This window comes from Hypomesus nipponensis, chromosome 16, assembly GCF_054491055.1.
Source record: "Hypomesus nipponensis isolate SF chromosome 16, ASM5449105v1, whole genome shotgun sequence".
In the NCBI taxonomy this organism is placed as follows: Eukaryota; Metazoa; Chordata; class Actinopteri; order Osmeriformes; family Osmeridae; genus Hypomesus; species Hypomesus nipponensis.
This window is the reverse complement of record NC_140376.1, coordinates 11197880-11217261: the sequence shown is the minus strand read 5'-3', so window position 1 is coordinate 11217261 and position 19382 is coordinate 11197880. Positions and strand designations below refer to the sequence as shown.

Below are 19382 nucleotides of genomic sequence, written 5' to 3'. Positions count from 1 at the left end.
TTCCAGTGTATGTGCTGCCTTTGTGCACATTCTGTGGGTTCGCTGACGGGCGCAAAAAGGGGCAGCTCTCTAGAGGTAGCTATCTTCCCAATGTCAGATGAGAAGGGTACCAGGGAGCAAAGCACCGGGTCTGGACGGGATGTGCGCGTGGGACGGCTTGGTAAACTGCACATCAGATGGTATGTAACACGACGGATATGCACACAGTCTTTGTCATCGTTAATGAAAGCATGACCCACGCATCCAGAAAACACTACTCCTGGCTCAAGAGCAGCGGCGCTCCGCTCTACATATAGTCTGTCTCATTAAATCTACTAAATCAGACTAAATCTATGTCAGTTAAAGGCCGAGCGGATACGCACACACACACACTCAGCCCATTTGTTTATGATCAGTGCTGGTGCCGCCCTCCACCATCTCCTTCTCCCCGATGCTGTCTGTATGTTATATCCATCAGGGGGATTTTATCTCTATTGCTCCCTGCCTCATATGTCATGTATGTATGTGTTGCATCGAGGAGGCAGGGAGTGTTTCCCTTAGATCATCCACTCTGGATCAGAGTGAGTCACTAATTCAGTCTAAGTTCTTAAAATTGTTTCTAAAAAACTATGTTCAAAACAGCACAGAAAACGGGAGCGGAGTATGATGCAAGGCGTTTATTCAAATCTAACACAGAGGATTGATTCCAACAAACATGAGCATGGTCTCGAGATCAGACTGAAATTCTTCTCCGGACATTTGCTTTTATATTTTTCCTTCATTATTTTTGATGTTTTACCATTGGTACAGTACATGGAGTCACAGAATCAGATGCGCATTTCGCACTTGGTTGGCTCATTGTCACAGAATTTGCATAGCCTGGCCGTTCCCTAACATCGTGCCCACGTGAGGCCTAGTCGTTCAGGTTAAACTGAGTTTAAAGGCATAAATCTATCCTCTGGCACTTGTAGTTCTCTCTATCTGGGCCTTGTAGTCTTTCATGGTTGAGGCCTACACACATACGTTTTTCTCCGGCTCTCAAACTCTGCTTATCTGGACTTCCACATTTGGCTTTATTTCTTCTATGTTTAAAGTCAATTACCAATCAATCTACTCATTTGCATCTGGTTTTCAAAAATACAGAATAATATAGCTTATAAAAGTACAAAGGTGATTTAGTGGTTCAACATCAGTTATATAGTACCATGATTGTTTTTACCATCTTCATGATTACAACAGTGTGCTGATAATTCTTCATCAATGTCAAACCTTCATGTCCATGTCAGGTAACAATATATGCTCAATCTAATACGTGATTGTCTTGACTGAACTACCTTTGTACTAAATTTGCTATTACTTACTGCTTAGTTAATCTTGGTTCCATATTAGTTAATAGTATTAAGTTCGGTGTTAATGTAGTACTACCTATTACTTACGTTAACAACGGACCATTATTCTAAAGTGTTTCCATATTTTACTTGTTTTCTACGATTCTCAGTTTCATTAATTCATTTCAACAAATCATTTAATCGTACCACCTCCTATCACAACTAAACAGAGCAACAGTTACTTTATGAAACTGAGATGAGACACATTACTAAAGGAAATGGGTGTAGGTTATGAACTCTTACTGCTTGCATTCTCTCACTCAATTTTTTGGCTAATATTGCTTGGCTTGCTAGCTAGTGACCCAGCTAGAAAAAACAAGGTTCAACCCTATTTTTGTCTTTCCCCTTCTCAGATTTTTTTCCTGCGCTCCTACTGGTCTCGCTGCCAAATCATGCAGCCCTCTGTTCACGTACACCTCACGCATTCACCATGAGACTCACACATTTCAACCATTTTGCATGCTCTCATACAACACCTTGTATTTCTCATGCTGAGAAGTAAGGGATAACTTGTCCCGCTACATTAGTGATTAGAAAGCGTTTTGTAAAGAAATTAAAACAGGTCGCACCATAACGAGTATTTGCACTCACATATATTTTCCCAAATATATTTTGAGGTTGCACAGACACAATTTTGGGAGAATATGCGACCAAAATGGTTGCAATTCAAAGCCCTATTGAACTTGAATTTTGAGGAATGTAGGTACTAAAGCCACTGACCGAAACTGTCATCACCAGCTGCATCACGGGCACTGCACAATCTATAATTTCAGTGTGTGTCCCCTACTTCATCACGAGCACTGTCTATTCCTAGTTCCGGGAATCTGTATGTGTCTCACCAACAACATCTTACTCACCGACTGCATCACGGGCACTGTGCACTAGTGAAGTTAATATTACAAATGTTTCTTATATAAATATTGGACAAAGAGAAATGTTAATCTTCACTGATTATTTTATTTACTTTTTGCATATCATGCTGTATTTGCTAAGTGACAATGGTTGATTTATTAAATAAGTAAATTGTAAGTATTTTCACACTACTGAAAATGCATAATGTCTATAGTTGCCTTCACAATTTAAAGCAGCATGTGAAAAAACAGCAAGCCACTGTACAGTGTAGGCTATATGCCACTCAAAAAACTCGAGACCCATCGTGATATCCGATTACTTGATTAGTTTACCTCAGGCATTCAAAACAACAAGGGACATTTTTGAACAGCCTGTAATATTCCTCTTGAATCTAGAGAAGAGAAAAAGGAATATGTCTGAAATTAAACAGATACCATTCAAATCTACCTCAAAAAGCAGTTTAGGTATATGAACAGATACAGCTAATTAACGTTATGATTACCTTTCTAGATAAGACACAGAGGAAGATGAAGATAAACATCCCTTGGAAGGTGTTTGCAATAGTGAATAGATAGGCAGAGAGCGTGGTCTCGTTAAGAATATGGAGCACGCCAAATGTCCAGGTGGCACCAAGGACAAACAGGAGGGCAAGGGCACCACGGGCACAGGACCTAAGGTAAAATACATGCTTATGTCATCATAGGCCATATTATTGTTCTACTGCTTCCCATAAACCTCAAGACGTGATACATTTGATCTAAAAACTTTAGTGAGAATGCTACCCCTTTAGACATATTAAAGTGAGTCTCTCATCAGGGACCGAACACATCACAATATGGACAGGTCACACCCCATATGTCCCTTGTGGCTTTATACTGCATGAGTTTTACCTTATATTTTCATAATGGCTAATTTCAGGCTTTTTCACAGCAGTATGACGGAAAACTTTGTAGATAATCACTCCAAAAGCCAATAGATTCACCTTAGATAGGAGAGAATCAAAGATGCATACAGTGACAATGAAGATGAAACATAATTAGTCATACAGTAGAACTGATGATGATCTTTTGCACATTTTCAGGGCTTAAAAAGACCTTACTAGAATGATCAGGCAGGCAGGCCCAATAAAACTCCAAATGAAGTTGTTTTCCGTGCTCAGCCAACACCTTATGTGAAAAGAACATTATATTATAAGCATGGAACTATTCATAAAATATAGCTGCAAGCAGCAATGTGGTGGCCAAGCAGTCAAATGACCCATCAAACACTTTAGAAATCCTCAAAAAAGGGTTCCGAGTGCATGCAGCAAGTTTGGTGTGAATCCATCAAAGATTTGCTGAGATACGACCCAACTTCCTGTTGGCTGGATTAATGGCACATTTTGACTGCCTGTACCGGGTAAACGGTTCTGAAAATCAAAAAATCATGTGAAGCCCTTTGTGAGGCTTGGTCTGAAGATACTCTCTGCCAAATTTGGTGAAGATTGGACAACATGTGTAGGAGGAGTAAAGAAAAAACGTTTTTCAATGAATTCAAAATGGCGGCCGGATCAATTCGGCTATTATCACAAGCTATCATGTATCACATATGGGATGTCCCAACATATCATGAGACAAAGGAATCACTTAATAAAAGCAAACAAATCAACAGTTATTGGCCAAAACACATTTTTGCTTCCTGCAGCCACGCCCAGTGATCACATGACACCAAATTAATTGGACAGCCTCAGAAGAGGGTTCCGAGTCATCATATTAAGTTTGGTGTTGATTTCTCAAAGATTAGCTGAGATATGACCCAACTTCCTGTTTGGTTGCTTTGTTGCCGATTTTGATTGGCTGTACCGGACAAACGGTTTTGAAAATCGAATATCCTTTGATAACTTCTGCGAGGGTTGGTCTGATGATAATGTGTGCCAATTCTGGGGAAGATTTGAAAAAATAGAAGTAGTTGAAGCGAAAAAACGTGTTTCCTTCAAATTCAAAATGGTGGAAAATGTATATAACCGGAAATTGACGTCATAGGGTGTGTTGAACTCGTCTTGATCCAGGGAATCCAATGGTACCTCATTTTTGAAAATCGGTCATACGGTTCAAAAGTTACGTGTGTAAACACAAGTCCAATTTTGACCAGTTGGTGGCGCTAGAGTGCTCCAATGAGAGACATGAAACTTGGTGAATATAAAGAGGGGACTGTGCTTAATAAGTGTGCCAAATTTCACAACTTTTTACCATACGGTTCTAGGGGCTGCCATAGACTCCAATGACAGAAGAAGTGTAATAATAATAATAATAATAAGAAAAGGTAGAATCACTTATGTGGCTTCGCCGCTTCGCGGCTTGGCCACCAATAAGAAAAGGTAGAATCACTTATGTGGCTTCGCCGCTTTGCGGCTTGGCCACCAATAAGTATTTTCATTTACCAAATTAGCATAACTTTTTTTGTACTTACACTTTATTGGTACCATAATACTTGGAGCCGAGCGTAGCCGAAATGGCCACCACCACAGCTGGGCTTCCATAGCCAAAAATGTAGAAGTTGCGATGCAGGAACCCTTTGTTGTAAATAACACCAACCACTATAAGGTAAAGATGAATCCCCTCGATGCACATCCAGGCAAAAGCAGCTAAGAAGAAATAATGGAGGAGGCCAGCAATAATGGAACAGAAAAGCTGATACCAGAGACAAAAAGACAAAGAGAAGTCTTTAAAATAGTGTCAATAACACTTTACACATGCAATTATAAAAGACAAGGGTGATTGCCTGAATTAGGACTCAAATGCAAAAAAAACATCCACAAACCTACTCAAATATACACACAAAGATGCACACCATGCCCACATTCACAAATGGGTTTCATTGAACTCAAGTACAGGTCTTACTTTATGGGTGTTCATATTGATTCCAATCAGGAAAATGAATTCTGCCATAAAGAGGCTGCAGCACAGGTTCTTGTGAATAGTGGTTCTGGTACTCTGGATCTCAGTAAAGAACCAAAAGGTGAAGATACACATGGACAGACAGATAATAGAGATAATCATCCCCAGCTGAGTGATCCTGGTCAGCATGTTGTGGTGGGCCAACAACTGCATAGGGGATAAAGCATGAGTTTAAAAGGCTACCATAAAATAGAATTATTCTACATATACCACTTGTTTGATATTACTTTGATTTCACAAGGTCAATTTGACAAGTCAAACCCTCCAGTCATAAAACAGGCAATGCCTCTTATTGTGTGGTCTATACTCTACAGCACAGTCACTTTGCAACAGAACTTATGTTGGTGTATCAGTTGGTGGCCACTTACATTGGCACGTCCCGATGACATGAGAATTGCAAAGTGCGTGAGGTGGTTACAGGAGCATGTGGTGGTAGTGCTGTTGACATCCACATGGTCACAGCCATGTGTAGCCCAGTGCCCTTTCAAGCTGCCCGGATCATACTCCCAGAAAGCACATTTGGTTGCATCTTCGTTTGTGTTGATTGGCTTCAGTGAAAAGAAAGAATGGTATTGTGAATTAAAAAAAAAATGGTTTTAAAACCCATTCCATACACGGTAGATGCTTGACCTAGAATGTATTTTTTGGTTGAAGTGCAACAGCATGAATTAGCAGTGAATATTTTGCCAACAGACAGCATCAGATCTGCCATGGGACTTTGACTGCTAATACCATTGTGTGTCTGAGGGTGAAAGTTACACGGTCAAGCTGGTACATGTCAACAGGTTTGATAGCCACTGCTATGACTTGGGAATTGACAGTGATTCCTCCTGTTCCAGCGTAGTGTGCGTAATCCATAACACTGGGGTCAATGTTGGGTTTCATTATATCACCTATGCCGTCATACCGAACAAACACCACTGACACGCTTCCTGATATACAGAAGAAAAAGTAGAAGAATTTTGTTGTTTTTCAGTCGAAATAGGTGAATTGTGTTGAAAGCGAAGTTTGAGTTTAATTAAAAACAACTTAATGTGATCAAAATGTTAAATACACACAATTTCCAAAACATCTTACCATTATTGTCACCATCTTGGTCATCGTTTGGTGTTAAACTGATATGTTCTCCACCTATTGAAACAGATAGCTTGCTTTTCCGTGCATGGTGGGCATCCAATGTCAAAAGTTTTACTTCTGTATTTAAAAGAAAGAGAGGATTAATAAAAGTCTTTGCACATTATATTTCACATTAAAAGATTTAGTTGACGAGAGATGTCAATGTGCTGCTTACCTATTTCACTTGCTGTGATCTCCAGTTCGGTGGTAGTTTGATAGTTTCTTGCCAGTATCAATATGTTCTCCTCCACAGTGTGAAGGAGTTTGGTGATGGTGTAGTCCCGTCTATCTCCTTCAATTTTGCTCCAAGCAACCAACTCATCCTTTTTCACCAGGTTATTTACAGCCTTTACAAATTTCTGAAAAAGAATAGCAGTTTGTATTAGTACTGAGATGTATACAATTACATGTATTTAAATTAAAGAAATATACTGAAGTTGAGATAATATTCTGTAGCTGTTGTATAGATGAGATGGTGTATACAAATTGTTACAGTGAGAGTGGCCTTGGTCATGAATGGTTTAGTGGTTTGGTTTTTCCCAACTACACTCAAAAGGGAGGTGGATCGACACAAGGCCTCCACAAATGAGATCACATCGACTGGAGTCAACTCTTCTCGTGTGTGCCTGATGATCTCGTCCAACATGTTATGGGGCTCTGTAAGGTTGCCCATCTACAATTGGGAGAAATACATTTTAATGAGCTCAAACCCTTTATAAGTTGTTTTTTAATCTTAATCTTTTATCTTTATCTTAAAATGTCTTAATCCAAAACACATGAGAATGTTTGTCGCCCCAGCAGAGGGCAGCATCCTCACATATTTCCATCATATTTGCAAAATGGTTCGAGAAGTGTCTGCTTACATGTTCAAGGACTTCGTTAACAGTTTGTGCTATGCACAAGGGATGTTCGTGACAGTTTTTCTTAGGATGTTCTGAAAAAACAGTGTTTAATATATTGTATAACAAATGATAAAAACATGTTATGATCATAAAATAGAGACAGAGAAAAAATATTATTACAAAAAAATTGATATTGGCATTTATATCCAAAAGGCTCTACCATATGGTGCTCTAGCTACCTCAATTATTCAGTGTAAACCCCTCACCCAATTCAGCTCAAGAATTTCGTCCACCTCTGCTCACTACCTACTGCAGTAACCCCATCTCTACGAGGACACGGAACTCATTAAATGTGGCTGTTCTCAAATTGGAGGCACAAGGGTATAATTTGCTACTGTCATGATGACAGTGTCATAGACCATGTCTGCTGCACTGCCCTCTAGCCCATGTCAATTTTCACTATTACCCATTTCCTTTCAACATTTGTTTATTTGAGAGGTAGGAACATTGAAATAGGTTGGAAAAAAGGTGGATCTGTATGTGATCAAGTGATTAAAAAAGTTGATATTCACACACACTTACCATGACAAGGTCCACCATGTTCTGGATGGAACCGCTTAGCACCTGATACTAGGATGTAATCTCTCTCGCAGATGCAAAAAAAAGACCCATTTGTATTGTGGCAGAGAGAGAATAGTCCACAGACCTGAGAGCTCTTGCACTCATCTATATCTGAAAAACCAGTATGGAAAGATACATCACTCGATTAACAATACACCAAGTATCCAGAGAAAACGTGTATATATATATATATATATATATATATATATATATATAAAGTGAATATATAAAAAATATATTTTATGAAGAATTTTACCAGTGCACTCAGTCCCATCGTTTGGTTGGAATTGGTACAGTCCTGTTGATGTGTACCCTGACAAACAGGTGCAATGGTAGCTCCCCACTGTGTTGGTACAGTCAGTGTTGGACCCACAGATATTTGTGACATTCTGGCACTCATCATCATCTGTGGTGGTGAGAAACAAAGAGAAAGGGAACCAGAATAAATACAAGTAATAACTACAATTAAGTGGAATTATTGGGTGTTAAGGTTAGGGTTCCATACCAAGTTATTAAATACGTTTTTCCTAAACAGACATTTCAATTAGTCCTTTAAACATGATTTAGCTTCCAGTTGACCAGGTACTCCCTGACTGGTCTTTTCATAATCATCAAATATCAAATGCCCTTGAATGTATATTGCAACAGGCTTAAGCAATAGTAGTAAGTTGGAAGTGTCACAATATGACTTTCCATTGTTGTATTCGTTTCAAGGGATATGATGGACACAATACTTGTACCCTGTGTAAGAAGTCTGTCCGGGAAGGGATATCCTTTGCTTCCAGTAATGGGAGGTTACAATACTCAGCAGGAAATGTGACCATAACATTCCAGACTTTTAAACCAACATAGCACAAAAAGCAAAACAAGGATTTTATGCTGAAACTAGATTTTTGATTATTTATACTTAAACTTTATTAAAGTTTAAGTTTATTAAGTTTTATGCAACTTTATTAAAGTTTAAGTTAAGTTTGAGTGTAAATGCACAAGATGACAAACTGAAATAAACCAGTAAACACAAAATGAACTATCAATGCTTTTAGAGAATCTCAAGGTTAATAATGTTATGACTGATTGGAGGTGAGATCCCAAAGTAGTTTCTATTATATTAAGGAGTGATGGCTGAAATTGATTCAGGATGGTGAGTAGAATCAGAGAATGTAACAAGATTAGGCAACAATTTATATTAAGGTTCCAATAACCATCATACACTAGCATGACAGAAAGTAACTAATCACTACCTATGGTAAAACATTGCTAGTGTATAGGAATTGAAATGTAATTAAATGCAGGGCTCTTAAGTTTTGAAGACAGGCAATACTGACATTCCAAGAGTGACATTCCCCCCAGGATATAATGATAAAGTATGACATGATTTTAAAAGTGACATATAACATCGACTACGCAACACTATTTATATATGTCAGTCATCGTGTGATAGCGGAAATATGACTAGGCTCCGGGGCGATTCTAAGATCAGACCTTTATGGGGTGCTCAGCCCCCATTGACATGTGACATGAATACAGTGCCTTGCATAAGTGCTAAACCCCTTTGCTAATAACAGGTATGTAAACAGGTCAGGGGTGAAAAAGGTGAGAAGGATACGGCAAACCCCCGACCCTCTAGGGGGGTCCGGGGGCATGCTCCCACGGAAGAAAATGTATTAAATTTGAAAGTTAAATGCATGAATCATGTGCACTTTGAGATCTAAATTAAGAGGCTAGATCTATGCTCTGGATAAGAGCGTCTGCTAAATGACTGAATGCTAAATGACTGAATGTTATCATTTCACCGGAGCAATACCAGCCTAAAGTAATCTATACCACCTCGACGCGAAGCATGCGTAGGTCGGTGAGGGGAGTTCAAGTAGAATGCGCCAAACTACCCTCACTGAATAGCATAGGGCCCTCACTAAGTCTGCCTGTGACAAGGTGACTAGCACAGTCTCCAAATATATTGCAAAAAGCTGTTGACCGATTGATATTGATGAGGACGAGGGGTTCACCAAAGTTTTGCGAGTGGCAACGGGTGACTTGAGCATCAAGGTAGTCCTACCGCAAAATCAAAGACGCACACTTATGACAAATTCGGAAAATCGGTAATAGCCTATGTAATTAATCATGATTAATCCACCAAAACCTGTGATTAATTTGATAAAATAATTTTTGAGACATGTTAGATCCGCATCTAACTGGACAACATTCACACTCAGGGTGAACACTTCATGGACCCAAACTACAGACCATCACATTACACTTATCAAAACAGAAAAACACGACAACAAAACTCCAAACAATGAAGTTTAAACTTATCTAACTAAGTTTTAACCTTTAACTCTGTAGCTTTTCAGCTTGCCCCAGGGCATTCTGGGTAACAAGAGCGTTGCAGCTACACAACTATTTAATCAGCTTTCCTTCGTCCTACTCTGGCGTCTTTACATTTATTTATTTAGCAAACACTTTAATCAAAAGCGACTTCCAAGAGAGAGCTTTACCATAAGTGCATTGGTCAATGATCATGAACGACATAGCCCCAAAAAGACTTTTGAAGGCTTTTGTAGTCTTTGATATTGACTGGTGCATGCTGGGATTGCATGAGGTCAATTACATTTACTCATTTAGCAGACGCTCTGATCCAGAGCGACTTACAGTAAGTACAGGGACATTCCTCCCGAGGCAAGTAGGGTGAAGTACCTTGCCCAAGGACACAATGTCATTTGGCACGGCAGGGATCGATCCGGCAACCTTCTGATTATTAGCCCGACTCCCTCACCGCTCAGCCATCTGACTCCTCCAACTACCTGAGCTCAGTTCACAATTCAAGGTACCTATGTCTAAACCAAAAATTATGTTATTAAGTCATTTGTCCGTGGGATGAAAGTAAATATCTGCAAAATTAACTGTTAAAATAGCTAGTTTTGATAAAGTGAAATTATGTGTTTTAACAGAACATTTTGGTGAACATTTTATTAATATTTGTAAAAAAGTAAGTAACAACATTTGGCTGTAATTTTTGAGTAAAATGATAAATTTACAGTTTGCCATTTTCTTTCTATCTGTATTTCCTGTAATTCAGAAATACAGAAAAAAAACATGTATAATTTACAGAAAAAGTGAGGTAATAATTTTTATTTTTTTACAGTGTACTAACTGTAAAAAGTGTACTTTACAGTGTACTAACTTTAACACGAAAATGTTATGTCAAACCGTTATTCTATTTTAATTTAAATATTGTCATTGAATGTCCATGTGACAATGCAAATGCAATTTGGATTATTGCATTTTCATTTGAATACTGTCTCAATTAACACCTACATATATTGAAAATGATCATGCATTTTAGAAATTGCATTATCATTTGAATATAGTCCCCAATGGGCTTCCATAACTATACACTGATAGTATACAGTTTTTTACAATCACTTTGGCACAAATTTCAGAACTTTTTTCAAAACTCTAGACACCAAACTCACCACTGATGATCAAAATGCATTTTTCAAAACGCTAACACAATTTTAAATTGTGTTTATACAATACATATACACCTTACAACATTTACAGACATGTCTTGTCCGTTTTTACTACAGGAACCTGTTGCAGAAGGTGCAAGAATAATTAGCAGAATTTAACATGAAACCGAATTAATTGCTCATTGCGTGATATAGGCTCCCTAAGCACAGTGCGATATGCTAGACTATACTTTTTGAGAGGATAGCCTATTGTTTTTAGACCAACGCATAACTCAATCCAGCCAGTGGCGTAACTATAGGTAGTGCAGGGAGTGCTGCTGCACTAGGGCCCGTGGGGGCCCGTCCTCGATTTCATCGCAAAAGTGAGACAACCTGACCCCTTGAGGCAACCTGACCGGTCCCCTTGCTCCGCTCTAACACCGTAAGTAGTAGCCTACATATGATCCAGTGCCATCAATTCGCAAACATTTCTCAATTATGGTGTCAGTTATTCATAATTATGAGCTATCACCTGCCCAATAAACATTTTAAAAACAATCAGTCTTAACAACGGCAAATTTTTCCTCATTTGCCTTTTGCTGAATGAAACAAATCTCGTTTTAAGTAAGTAATATTGCCCTCGAAAAATAGCAAGGATGTCTGGGTAATATTGTTGTCAAAGATTCACACCCACCCACACACGATTGTTCCCATCCAGTTGTTGGAATACTACAGACAGTTGTTGTTGGGATACTACAGTTGTTTTGCATTAGCGTTTTGAAGCGAATTAGGCTACCCCATGCCATGCCCTTTAAACATAAAAGTAGCTTCAGAAAGCGGCCTATATGTGCATAAAAATGCACATAGAGGCCTAGGCTATACCAGGCAGCAGCCAGGTTATTTATTGTAAACTATGTGCAGGATGTAGTCGGAAAATTGCTAAAGCTCAATAGACTAAACGTACACTAGCATATCTAACAAACATAAAATCAAAATTCACCATTGAAGTGACTGTTTTTTTTTAGACTAGTACCCAGATAGCACAAATGACAGATTGAAACGTCATTCATAACGTCGGATAAGCATCGGCAAATGCTCATTCCATGTTGTAGGCCTATTGCAAGCATATCTAGAGCCAGAGAGTGTTTGTCTATCTGCTCATTAAATATTGTTTCTCCAAAATCGATGAAATATTGTGTTCATTGGTGTTTTCATTAAAACATATTGTAGCAACCCTTAATTGTACATCATAAGTACCCTAAAATTCCCTGCGCATTGCTAAGCTCAACACTCAATACTCAATAATTTCGCCTGACGATAGGTCGGTAAGGGGCCCGTTGGGCACTCGGGCCCGCCAAGTCATTGTTAAGCCGCTGAATCCAGCTATAATAAATATAAACAACATGGGTGTTCAAAGAACTGAATTAGTCAGATCATGATTAGCAACATGATGTCATCCTGGATGTGTCATTTGATCTCGGATGTAATAAGCAACGTACTGAGAACGGGCCCCTGATTCAAATAAATGGGCCTGTTAACAACCCATTCATTTGAATCAGGTGTGTTGGAGCAGGGAAACATCTAAAACATGCAGGGCAGGGGGTCCTGAGGACCAGGATTGAGAACCACTGGTTTAGTCCAGGGGTGGCCACTGGTTTAGTCCAGAGCTGCTATCCTGAATGTTTTAGATGTTTCCCTGCTCCAGCATACCTGTTTCAAACAAATGGGTTGTTATCAAGCTCCATCATCCCTGTGCCCAAAAAGCCAAGGCCAACAGGACATAATGACCACAGACCCGTCGCCCTGTGGTAATGAAGTCTTTTGAGCGCCTGGTGCTGGCACATCTTAAATCCATCACAGACCCTCTACTGGACCCACTGCAGTTTGCCTACAGAGCCAATAGGTCTGTGGACGACGTAGTTAACATGGCGCTCCACTTCACCCTACAGCACCTGGACTCCCCAGCATCCTACGCCATGATCCTGTTTGTGGACTTCAGCTCTCCCTTCAATACGATCATCCCCACCCTGCTTCAGGACAAGCTCCCCTAGCTGAACGTGCCTGATTCCACCTGCAGGTGGATCACAGACTTCCTGTCTGACAGGAAGCAGTGTGTTAAGCTGGGTACACAAGTCTCTGACTTTCAGTCCATCAGCACCGGATCTCCTCACGGCTGCGTCCTTTCTCCTCTGGTCTTCTCCCTGTACACCAACAGCTGCACCTCCAGTCATCCGTCTGTCAAACTCCTGAAGTTTGTGGACGACACCACCCTCATTGGGCTCATCTCTGGTGGAGACGAGTCTGATTATAGGTGGGAAGCTGACAACCTGGTAACCTGGTGCAGCCAGAACCGCTTAGAGCTCATTGCTCTCAAGACAGTGGAGATGGTTGTGGACTTCAGGAAGAATACAGCCCCACTCACCCCCATCACCCTGTGCGACTCCCCAGTCAACACTGTGGAGTCCTTCTGCTTCCTGGGCACTATCTTCTCCCAGGACCTCAAGTGGGAACTGAACATCAGCTCCCTCACCAAGAAAACACAACAGAGGATGTACTTCCTACGGCAGCTGAAGAAATTCAACCTGCCAAAGACACTGATGGTGCACTTCTACACAGCCATCATTGAGTCCATCCTCACCTCCTCCATCCCCATCTGGTATGCTGCTGCCACTGCCAAGGACAAGAGCAGGCTGCAGCGTATCATCCGCGCTGCTGAGAAGGTGATCGGCTGCAATCTGCCTACCCCTGAGGACCTGCACACCTTGAGGACCCTGAGGCAAGCAAGGAAGATTGTGGCTGACTCCTCCCACCCTGGACACACTTTGTTTCAGTCGCTCCCCTTCTGGTAGAAGGCTAAGGTCCACCAGGACCAATACCACACGCCACAAAAACAGTTTCTTCCCATCCGCCTCTTCAACAAGGCCAAAGCTTCACACTGACTTTAAATGACTCTAATGTCTAACACATTGCAATTTGCACTGCAATACACAATTTGTATCTTTTGTACCATTTGTATTTTTTGTAATATTTGTATGTTTTGTATTTTTATTTTGTAAATTATGGCAACTTTATTTTTTATTGTCTATTTTATTTTAATTCAAAGTATTGCTAGTCTATGTACCTTAGTATAGTTAGATCTCATATTTACATTTTTAAGATTCCTATATGTTTTATGTATGCATCTTCCTGCCAAAGCAAATTCCTTGTCTGTGCAAACTTTCATGGCGATAAAAAAACATTCTGATTCTGATTCTCTGTGGAAGCCGGGTAATGACCATTCATTTGAATCAGGTGTGCTGGAGCAGGGAAACATCTAAAACATGCAGGACAGCAGCTCTCGAGGACCAGGGTCGGCCACCCCTGGTTTAGTCCATCTGGTTCCTCATTTGAGATCCAGACTGAAACTTTCATGTTCTAAACTTGGAACATTGTTTGTCAGTTTCTATAAAACTATGTATTAAGAGTAATGCAACAGTTGCTTATCATTTTGAGCAGTAGTGTCAATTGACAATTAGATAATTGTAATGTAAGGAAATTACAGACATTTCAGATGTTCTGTGTGAATTGCATTTTAAAATTGCATTACTTTGATGTTAAGTTGTGTCATTTTGAACAGATGAACAGATGAGGCTGATACTGTTTCGACATTTAAAACTAGATTAAAAACGTTCCTGTTTAGTCAATCCTATGATTGTTAAATGTGTGTACTTTCTATGTAAACCTGGGGTGTGCGTTTGCCTATGTGTGTATCACATGTAACTTTTAAATTGTAATTTTTATCTTATGTTCACACTGCCCATTTAAATGTTACAAATAAAGTAAACCTGTTATTGTATATTGTTACTGTAATAGTTCCGTTGCTGTATATTTTTATTGTTATAGTTTACTAGTTGGAGACAACGGGGGGCTGGTTGTTTTCATCCTTATTCGTATAAATATAACCTATTTTAGAGTTGTTTCCCCTGGAACAGATTTCATGTTCCAACCAAGGGGGGCTGTCGCTGTCTTGGTGTGTGGGGCTGCATCACATACCCTCTTAGCTTTGTTAAATTGCTGCACTAGTCCACACTTGACCGGTGGGGATCTCATTCTATTACGACTGAAACTGTTAGCTGCTCCTGGCATTCTCTAATCCCTGTTCTCCTCTCTGTCCCCCCCACACATCCCTTGTGGTGTGGGGGGTCTGAGCTGTCAGGACCTGCCTGGTCGTCGGTCTACCAACGCTGGACCAGGTCGTCAACCGGAAACCAGCCTCCATGACGGTCAACAGCGAGTTTCCAGGTCCCATCCAACGTCTATAAAGCCGAACAATGGATTTTTGGTGTTTTAAAACCCATTGACACTGTATGACTATGTTTAGCTTGTGTTCTGCTCCTCTCTCTTGCCAACCGTCTCTGGAGGAGGGGATCCCTCTCTGAATTGCTCCTCCCAAGGTTTCTTCCATTTTTTCTCCCGTTGGGAGTTTTTCTGGGAGTTTTTCCTTGTCTTCCTTGAGGGTTTAGGTTGGTTGAGGGGCAGTTCTATGGGCGTATGTGAAGCCCTCTGTGACATGCTTGCGTGTAAAAAGGGCTATACAAATAAATTTGATTTGATATGATTGTAGTTCAATTATCAAATGATCTACGTGTATGTGTATTGTATCCAAGCAATTGAAAATCGTGTTAGCGTTTTGAATAATGTGCATTTTGATCATCCGTTGTGAGTTTTGTGTCTACATTTTTGTAAAAGGACATCAAGGTTCTGAAATTTGTGTCAAAATGATTGTAAAAAATTATGTTTAACTAATTTGTAGAGACACCTAGAATGTTTTGATTGTTTGGTGTAAGGTTTTTTGCTAAGTGTGTATAGTTAAGCAAAAATAGCCACTGTTTCCAAAGATACTGCCTTAGCAATCAGAAAAAACTATTGCGAAACATCTTAAAAAGAGTACATGGTGTAAACACAATGAGACCATTAACATTTTGTATGTTCTTATATATTTACCATTGCATGAATGAATTCCATCACCAGTATATCCATGGTTGCAATAGCAAGCATCGTCGGATCCATTCAGGGATTTGCATGTTGCAAGCTTGTGGCATGACTTACAAATGTCAGAACATGTGCATGAATCTATAACACTGTAAAGCCATGCTGTGTGAGAAAGAAAATGACGTAAATATACATTTCCTGAAATCACATGACATAAAAAGCAACACAAAAATAATTTGAAGCATACATGTGATCAAATTAACTGTTTTACTGTATTGTGTTGTGTCTGTATATTATGCTGTGTGTATAGTGTGCTAACATGTTTAACAGTTCACCAACTAAATGTACAATACAACATTTCTCACAGTCAACAATATTAAGCCTTTGCTCTGTACATACATTTACGGAAACTCCAGAGTATGATAAATAGATAACCATTATATCCAGTAAGTCTATACTAGCTACTGTCTGTCAGAGGTGAAAGGATAAGATAACTTACCTGATAAAAGTATGAGTTTCATCTGGGACTTAAGCAAAGACTCCATGCTTGCTCTGGAAAAGAACTACTTTTAGCTGAAAATGAGGTTAGTGACGTATTGTTTCCTTGAATCAGTTTTCCTGTTTTCCTAAACCTGACCCTTCCTGTCCTAATCTTTAATCAGCTTTCAGAAACAGTATATGGGGACATGTCCCCATCAGATTACAATGTGTGTCCAATCAGTGGGAGAAAACACAGTTCGATATTCCTCTCTGTTCAATATCTTGTTGTCTCTAGTATTTCTGGTTAAATATTTGTAAGGGTAACAGCAAGATATGAAGTTCCTTTAACCAACATTGTAAGTACAATACCTCTGTATGGCAGCCATTTTACAAACTACTGAGCCATTGTTCTCACCAGAATTCATACAGTACACTGTGTAAACATCTGCCAAATAACTGTGGCTTCAGTGAAGGATGACCCCCTCCCTTCCTACAACACATAAATGTGCATAAACGTTCACAGTCCAAAGTTGACTGCCCTCTGGTGTCTAAAAGGGTATAACAATTTTGAAGCTATTGCTTCAGAAATATTCTCTTTTTATTATCTTCCACTACTGTAAATAAATACTAGACAGGATTGTGATTATGGTTTGTTGGTGCTTTCTAGCAAACTGACAACAGAAAAAATATTTTGCACAAACTCCTGAAGCCTGTACTACAAATCAAGATTTGGCGTTAATGAGGTAACTTCAGGTTCAATCAAGGGTTTTCTGTATCACAACGGTGGATCACTTGTTACCGGGTTCAATTGCGAACGCCTAACCTGGTTGGGAGCAGGTTAAGTTGGAGATCAGAGATCAACCGGTAAAGCACTGACACTGACAAATTCATTTGTGATATCCAGAGATATCCAAAGTGCTCTCTGTAAAAACTTTGGACTCTAATATGTTGACCAAATTAAACAAAGATTTTCATTCTGTCTTCATCCAATGTTCTGATTTCCGTTCTGGAATTGTATGCAAGTTATATCATATTTTACAACTTAATGCATCATTTGCTCATTTAAACATACATTTACATGAAACTACCAATGAAAACAATATTTGACCTAATATTAGTTATCAACTGGGGAGGTGTCATGTTGATATGTTATCCCTATTCACTGGGGTGTCTCCTCTTAACCCCTTCTGTTGTCCTTGGGTTGTTTTGACCCATTTTCGTATCATTTCCATATCGGAAATTTGGGTTTCTTTCAACCAAAACATTTCAAACCAAAAAGAACAATGTGTATGGTACCGTACAATGCTCTTCACAAGTTAAATGATCATTTCACAACTGTCATTGACTTTGGATGTTTTCACTTTTATATCAATATATCAATATCAAACAACAAATAGGACATTGAAAGAAAGAAATGTTGAATTGTCGGAGAAATTAAGAATGTGATGTTTTATACTGAATAATACAGATGCTTAGTAGTTTGTCAGCAGATAACAGAGCCCCCCAAACTAGACTCTAGGCTGTCTTATCACCCTGGGGGAAGGGTGAGCATTTGTTCAGACTAGAAGATGTTGGGGGTTTGTTTGTTTTAAGGAGATGCTGTTTGACAAGGACTAAGATGGGGTGCAAGGTCTGGAGACCATTTGTTGACACTTATGTGAAGGAGCTTTTACGAGATCAAGAGATCCTGTTGTGTTTCAATCAGGGTTGATGTCGTAAACACGCACGCACTCTAACACGCACGCACACACGCGCGCCAGGTCTATGGAAGGAGCCAATGAAGAAGAGCAATGGAACATTTTCATGCCTTTGTCTTAACCAATGACTGTAAAGAGCGGTTCTGCTTAAATAGCTAGCTAGCGCAACATGCTAGCGGACAAACTTTGTAGTACAATGGCGTGTGATGTTTTTGTCTCCTTGTGGGCCGGCCGCAAGCAATAAAGCTTTCTTAAACTTAGGCACAAAGACTAAGGCACAACAACAAAAATCGTTGGGACAAGCCACAAAAAGGTATAAAAAGACCAAAACGTAACGTAATGTAAAAAAGTTTAACAAATACATCCTCCTCATGTGTTCTCCCTTTCCTAGGAACACATAAAAAGAATATCAGTGTAATTGTAAGGTTAGTGTCATTCATTCATACATTCAGTCATGTACTACCTTCTTATCATATTCCAGTTTTTTATTTCTAGCCTTATTTTTTTTATTAAAAGTATTTTATACTCTATACCAGGGGTCACTAAATGGTGGGCCTCGGTCCAAGTCCGGACCCAGGCGGCTTCCTATCCGGACCCGGACCTTTAGCCGATATATTATTAGCCAATGGAGTTAATTCATTTTGACGGAACGTTTCCATTTAAACTGGCACTATTTTTAAAGCCTTTACGCTATTTATTAAGTCTATGGTTTTCCTACTAGATGTGGTTTCTATCATAGATATATGTATCTATTGTTTCTATCTTCTGTGTCCAATCCAAAGATCCAATCAGGAGCTGTAATAGCTATCACCATGACAACTCACTCACTCAACGTTGGCCGCAACCTCTGTGGGTCACGCAGGTTGTGTTTGTCATTAGCAACAACGCAGGCTAATCGATTTGCTAACAGTAGCTAGCCTACCTGTTCTTCCTTGGCAAAAATAATGGCGTGACAAAACACAGCGAAAAGTTAATCGCAAATTTCAGACAGAATGGACTGACAAGAACGCATTTGTGTTGCCGGTGGGGAGCACAAAACAGATGTTTTAAA

The 19382-nt window shown here is 39.5% G+C and overlaps 1 protein-coding gene across 3 annotated transcripts; it reads right to left on the bottom strand.

Annotated features, from left to right (window-relative positions):
• Window positions 1–2304: 2304 nt before the first annotated feature.
• Window positions 2305–19382, bottom strand: adgrl4 (adhesion G protein-coupled receptor L4). 3 transcript variants are annotated; one of them, XM_084675769.1, is made up of 16 exons: window positions 16654–19382; window positions 16167–16316; window positions 7991–8140; window positions 7696–7845; window positions 7135–7205; window positions 6765–6944; window positions 6447–6630; window positions 6233–6349; window positions 5915–6087; window positions 5524–5703; window positions 5099–5302; window positions 4668–4888; window positions 3319–3385; window positions 3110–3201; window positions 2722–2890; window positions 2305–2610 (listed from the first exon to the last, which is right to left on the bottom strand). In XM_084675769.1, the coding sequence occupies exons 1-16, from the start codon at window positions 16697–16699 to the stop codon at window positions 2548–2550; spliced, it is 2217 nt and encodes a 738-aa protein (XP_084531895.1). In that variant the 5' UTR covers window positions 16700–19382; the 3' UTR covers window positions 2305–2547. The 3 variants fall into 3 exon arrangements, with proteins under 3 accessions (XP_084531895.1, XP_084531893.1, XP_084531894.1); XM_084675767.1 differs by having other exon boundaries at window positions 5888–6087; window positions 16654–19372; XM_084675768.1 differs by lacking the exons at window positions 16167–16316; window positions 16654–19382 and adding exons at window positions 13606–13708; window positions 13822–13902 and having other exon boundaries at window positions 5888–6087.

Coding starts and splice junctions, on each gene's coding strand:
- adgrl4 (XM_084675767.1), bottom strand. CDS start 16,699: ATGGAGTCTTTGCTTAAGTCCCAGATGAAACTCATACTTTTATCAG. Junction 16,317..16,653: donor GAAACTCATACTTTTATCAG/GTAAGTTATCTT, acceptor TTTCTCACACAG/CATGGCTTTACAGTGTTATA. Junction 5,704..5,887: donor TCACCCTCAGACACACAATG/GTATTAGCAGTC, acceptor TTTTCACTGAAG/CCAATCAACACAAACGAAGA.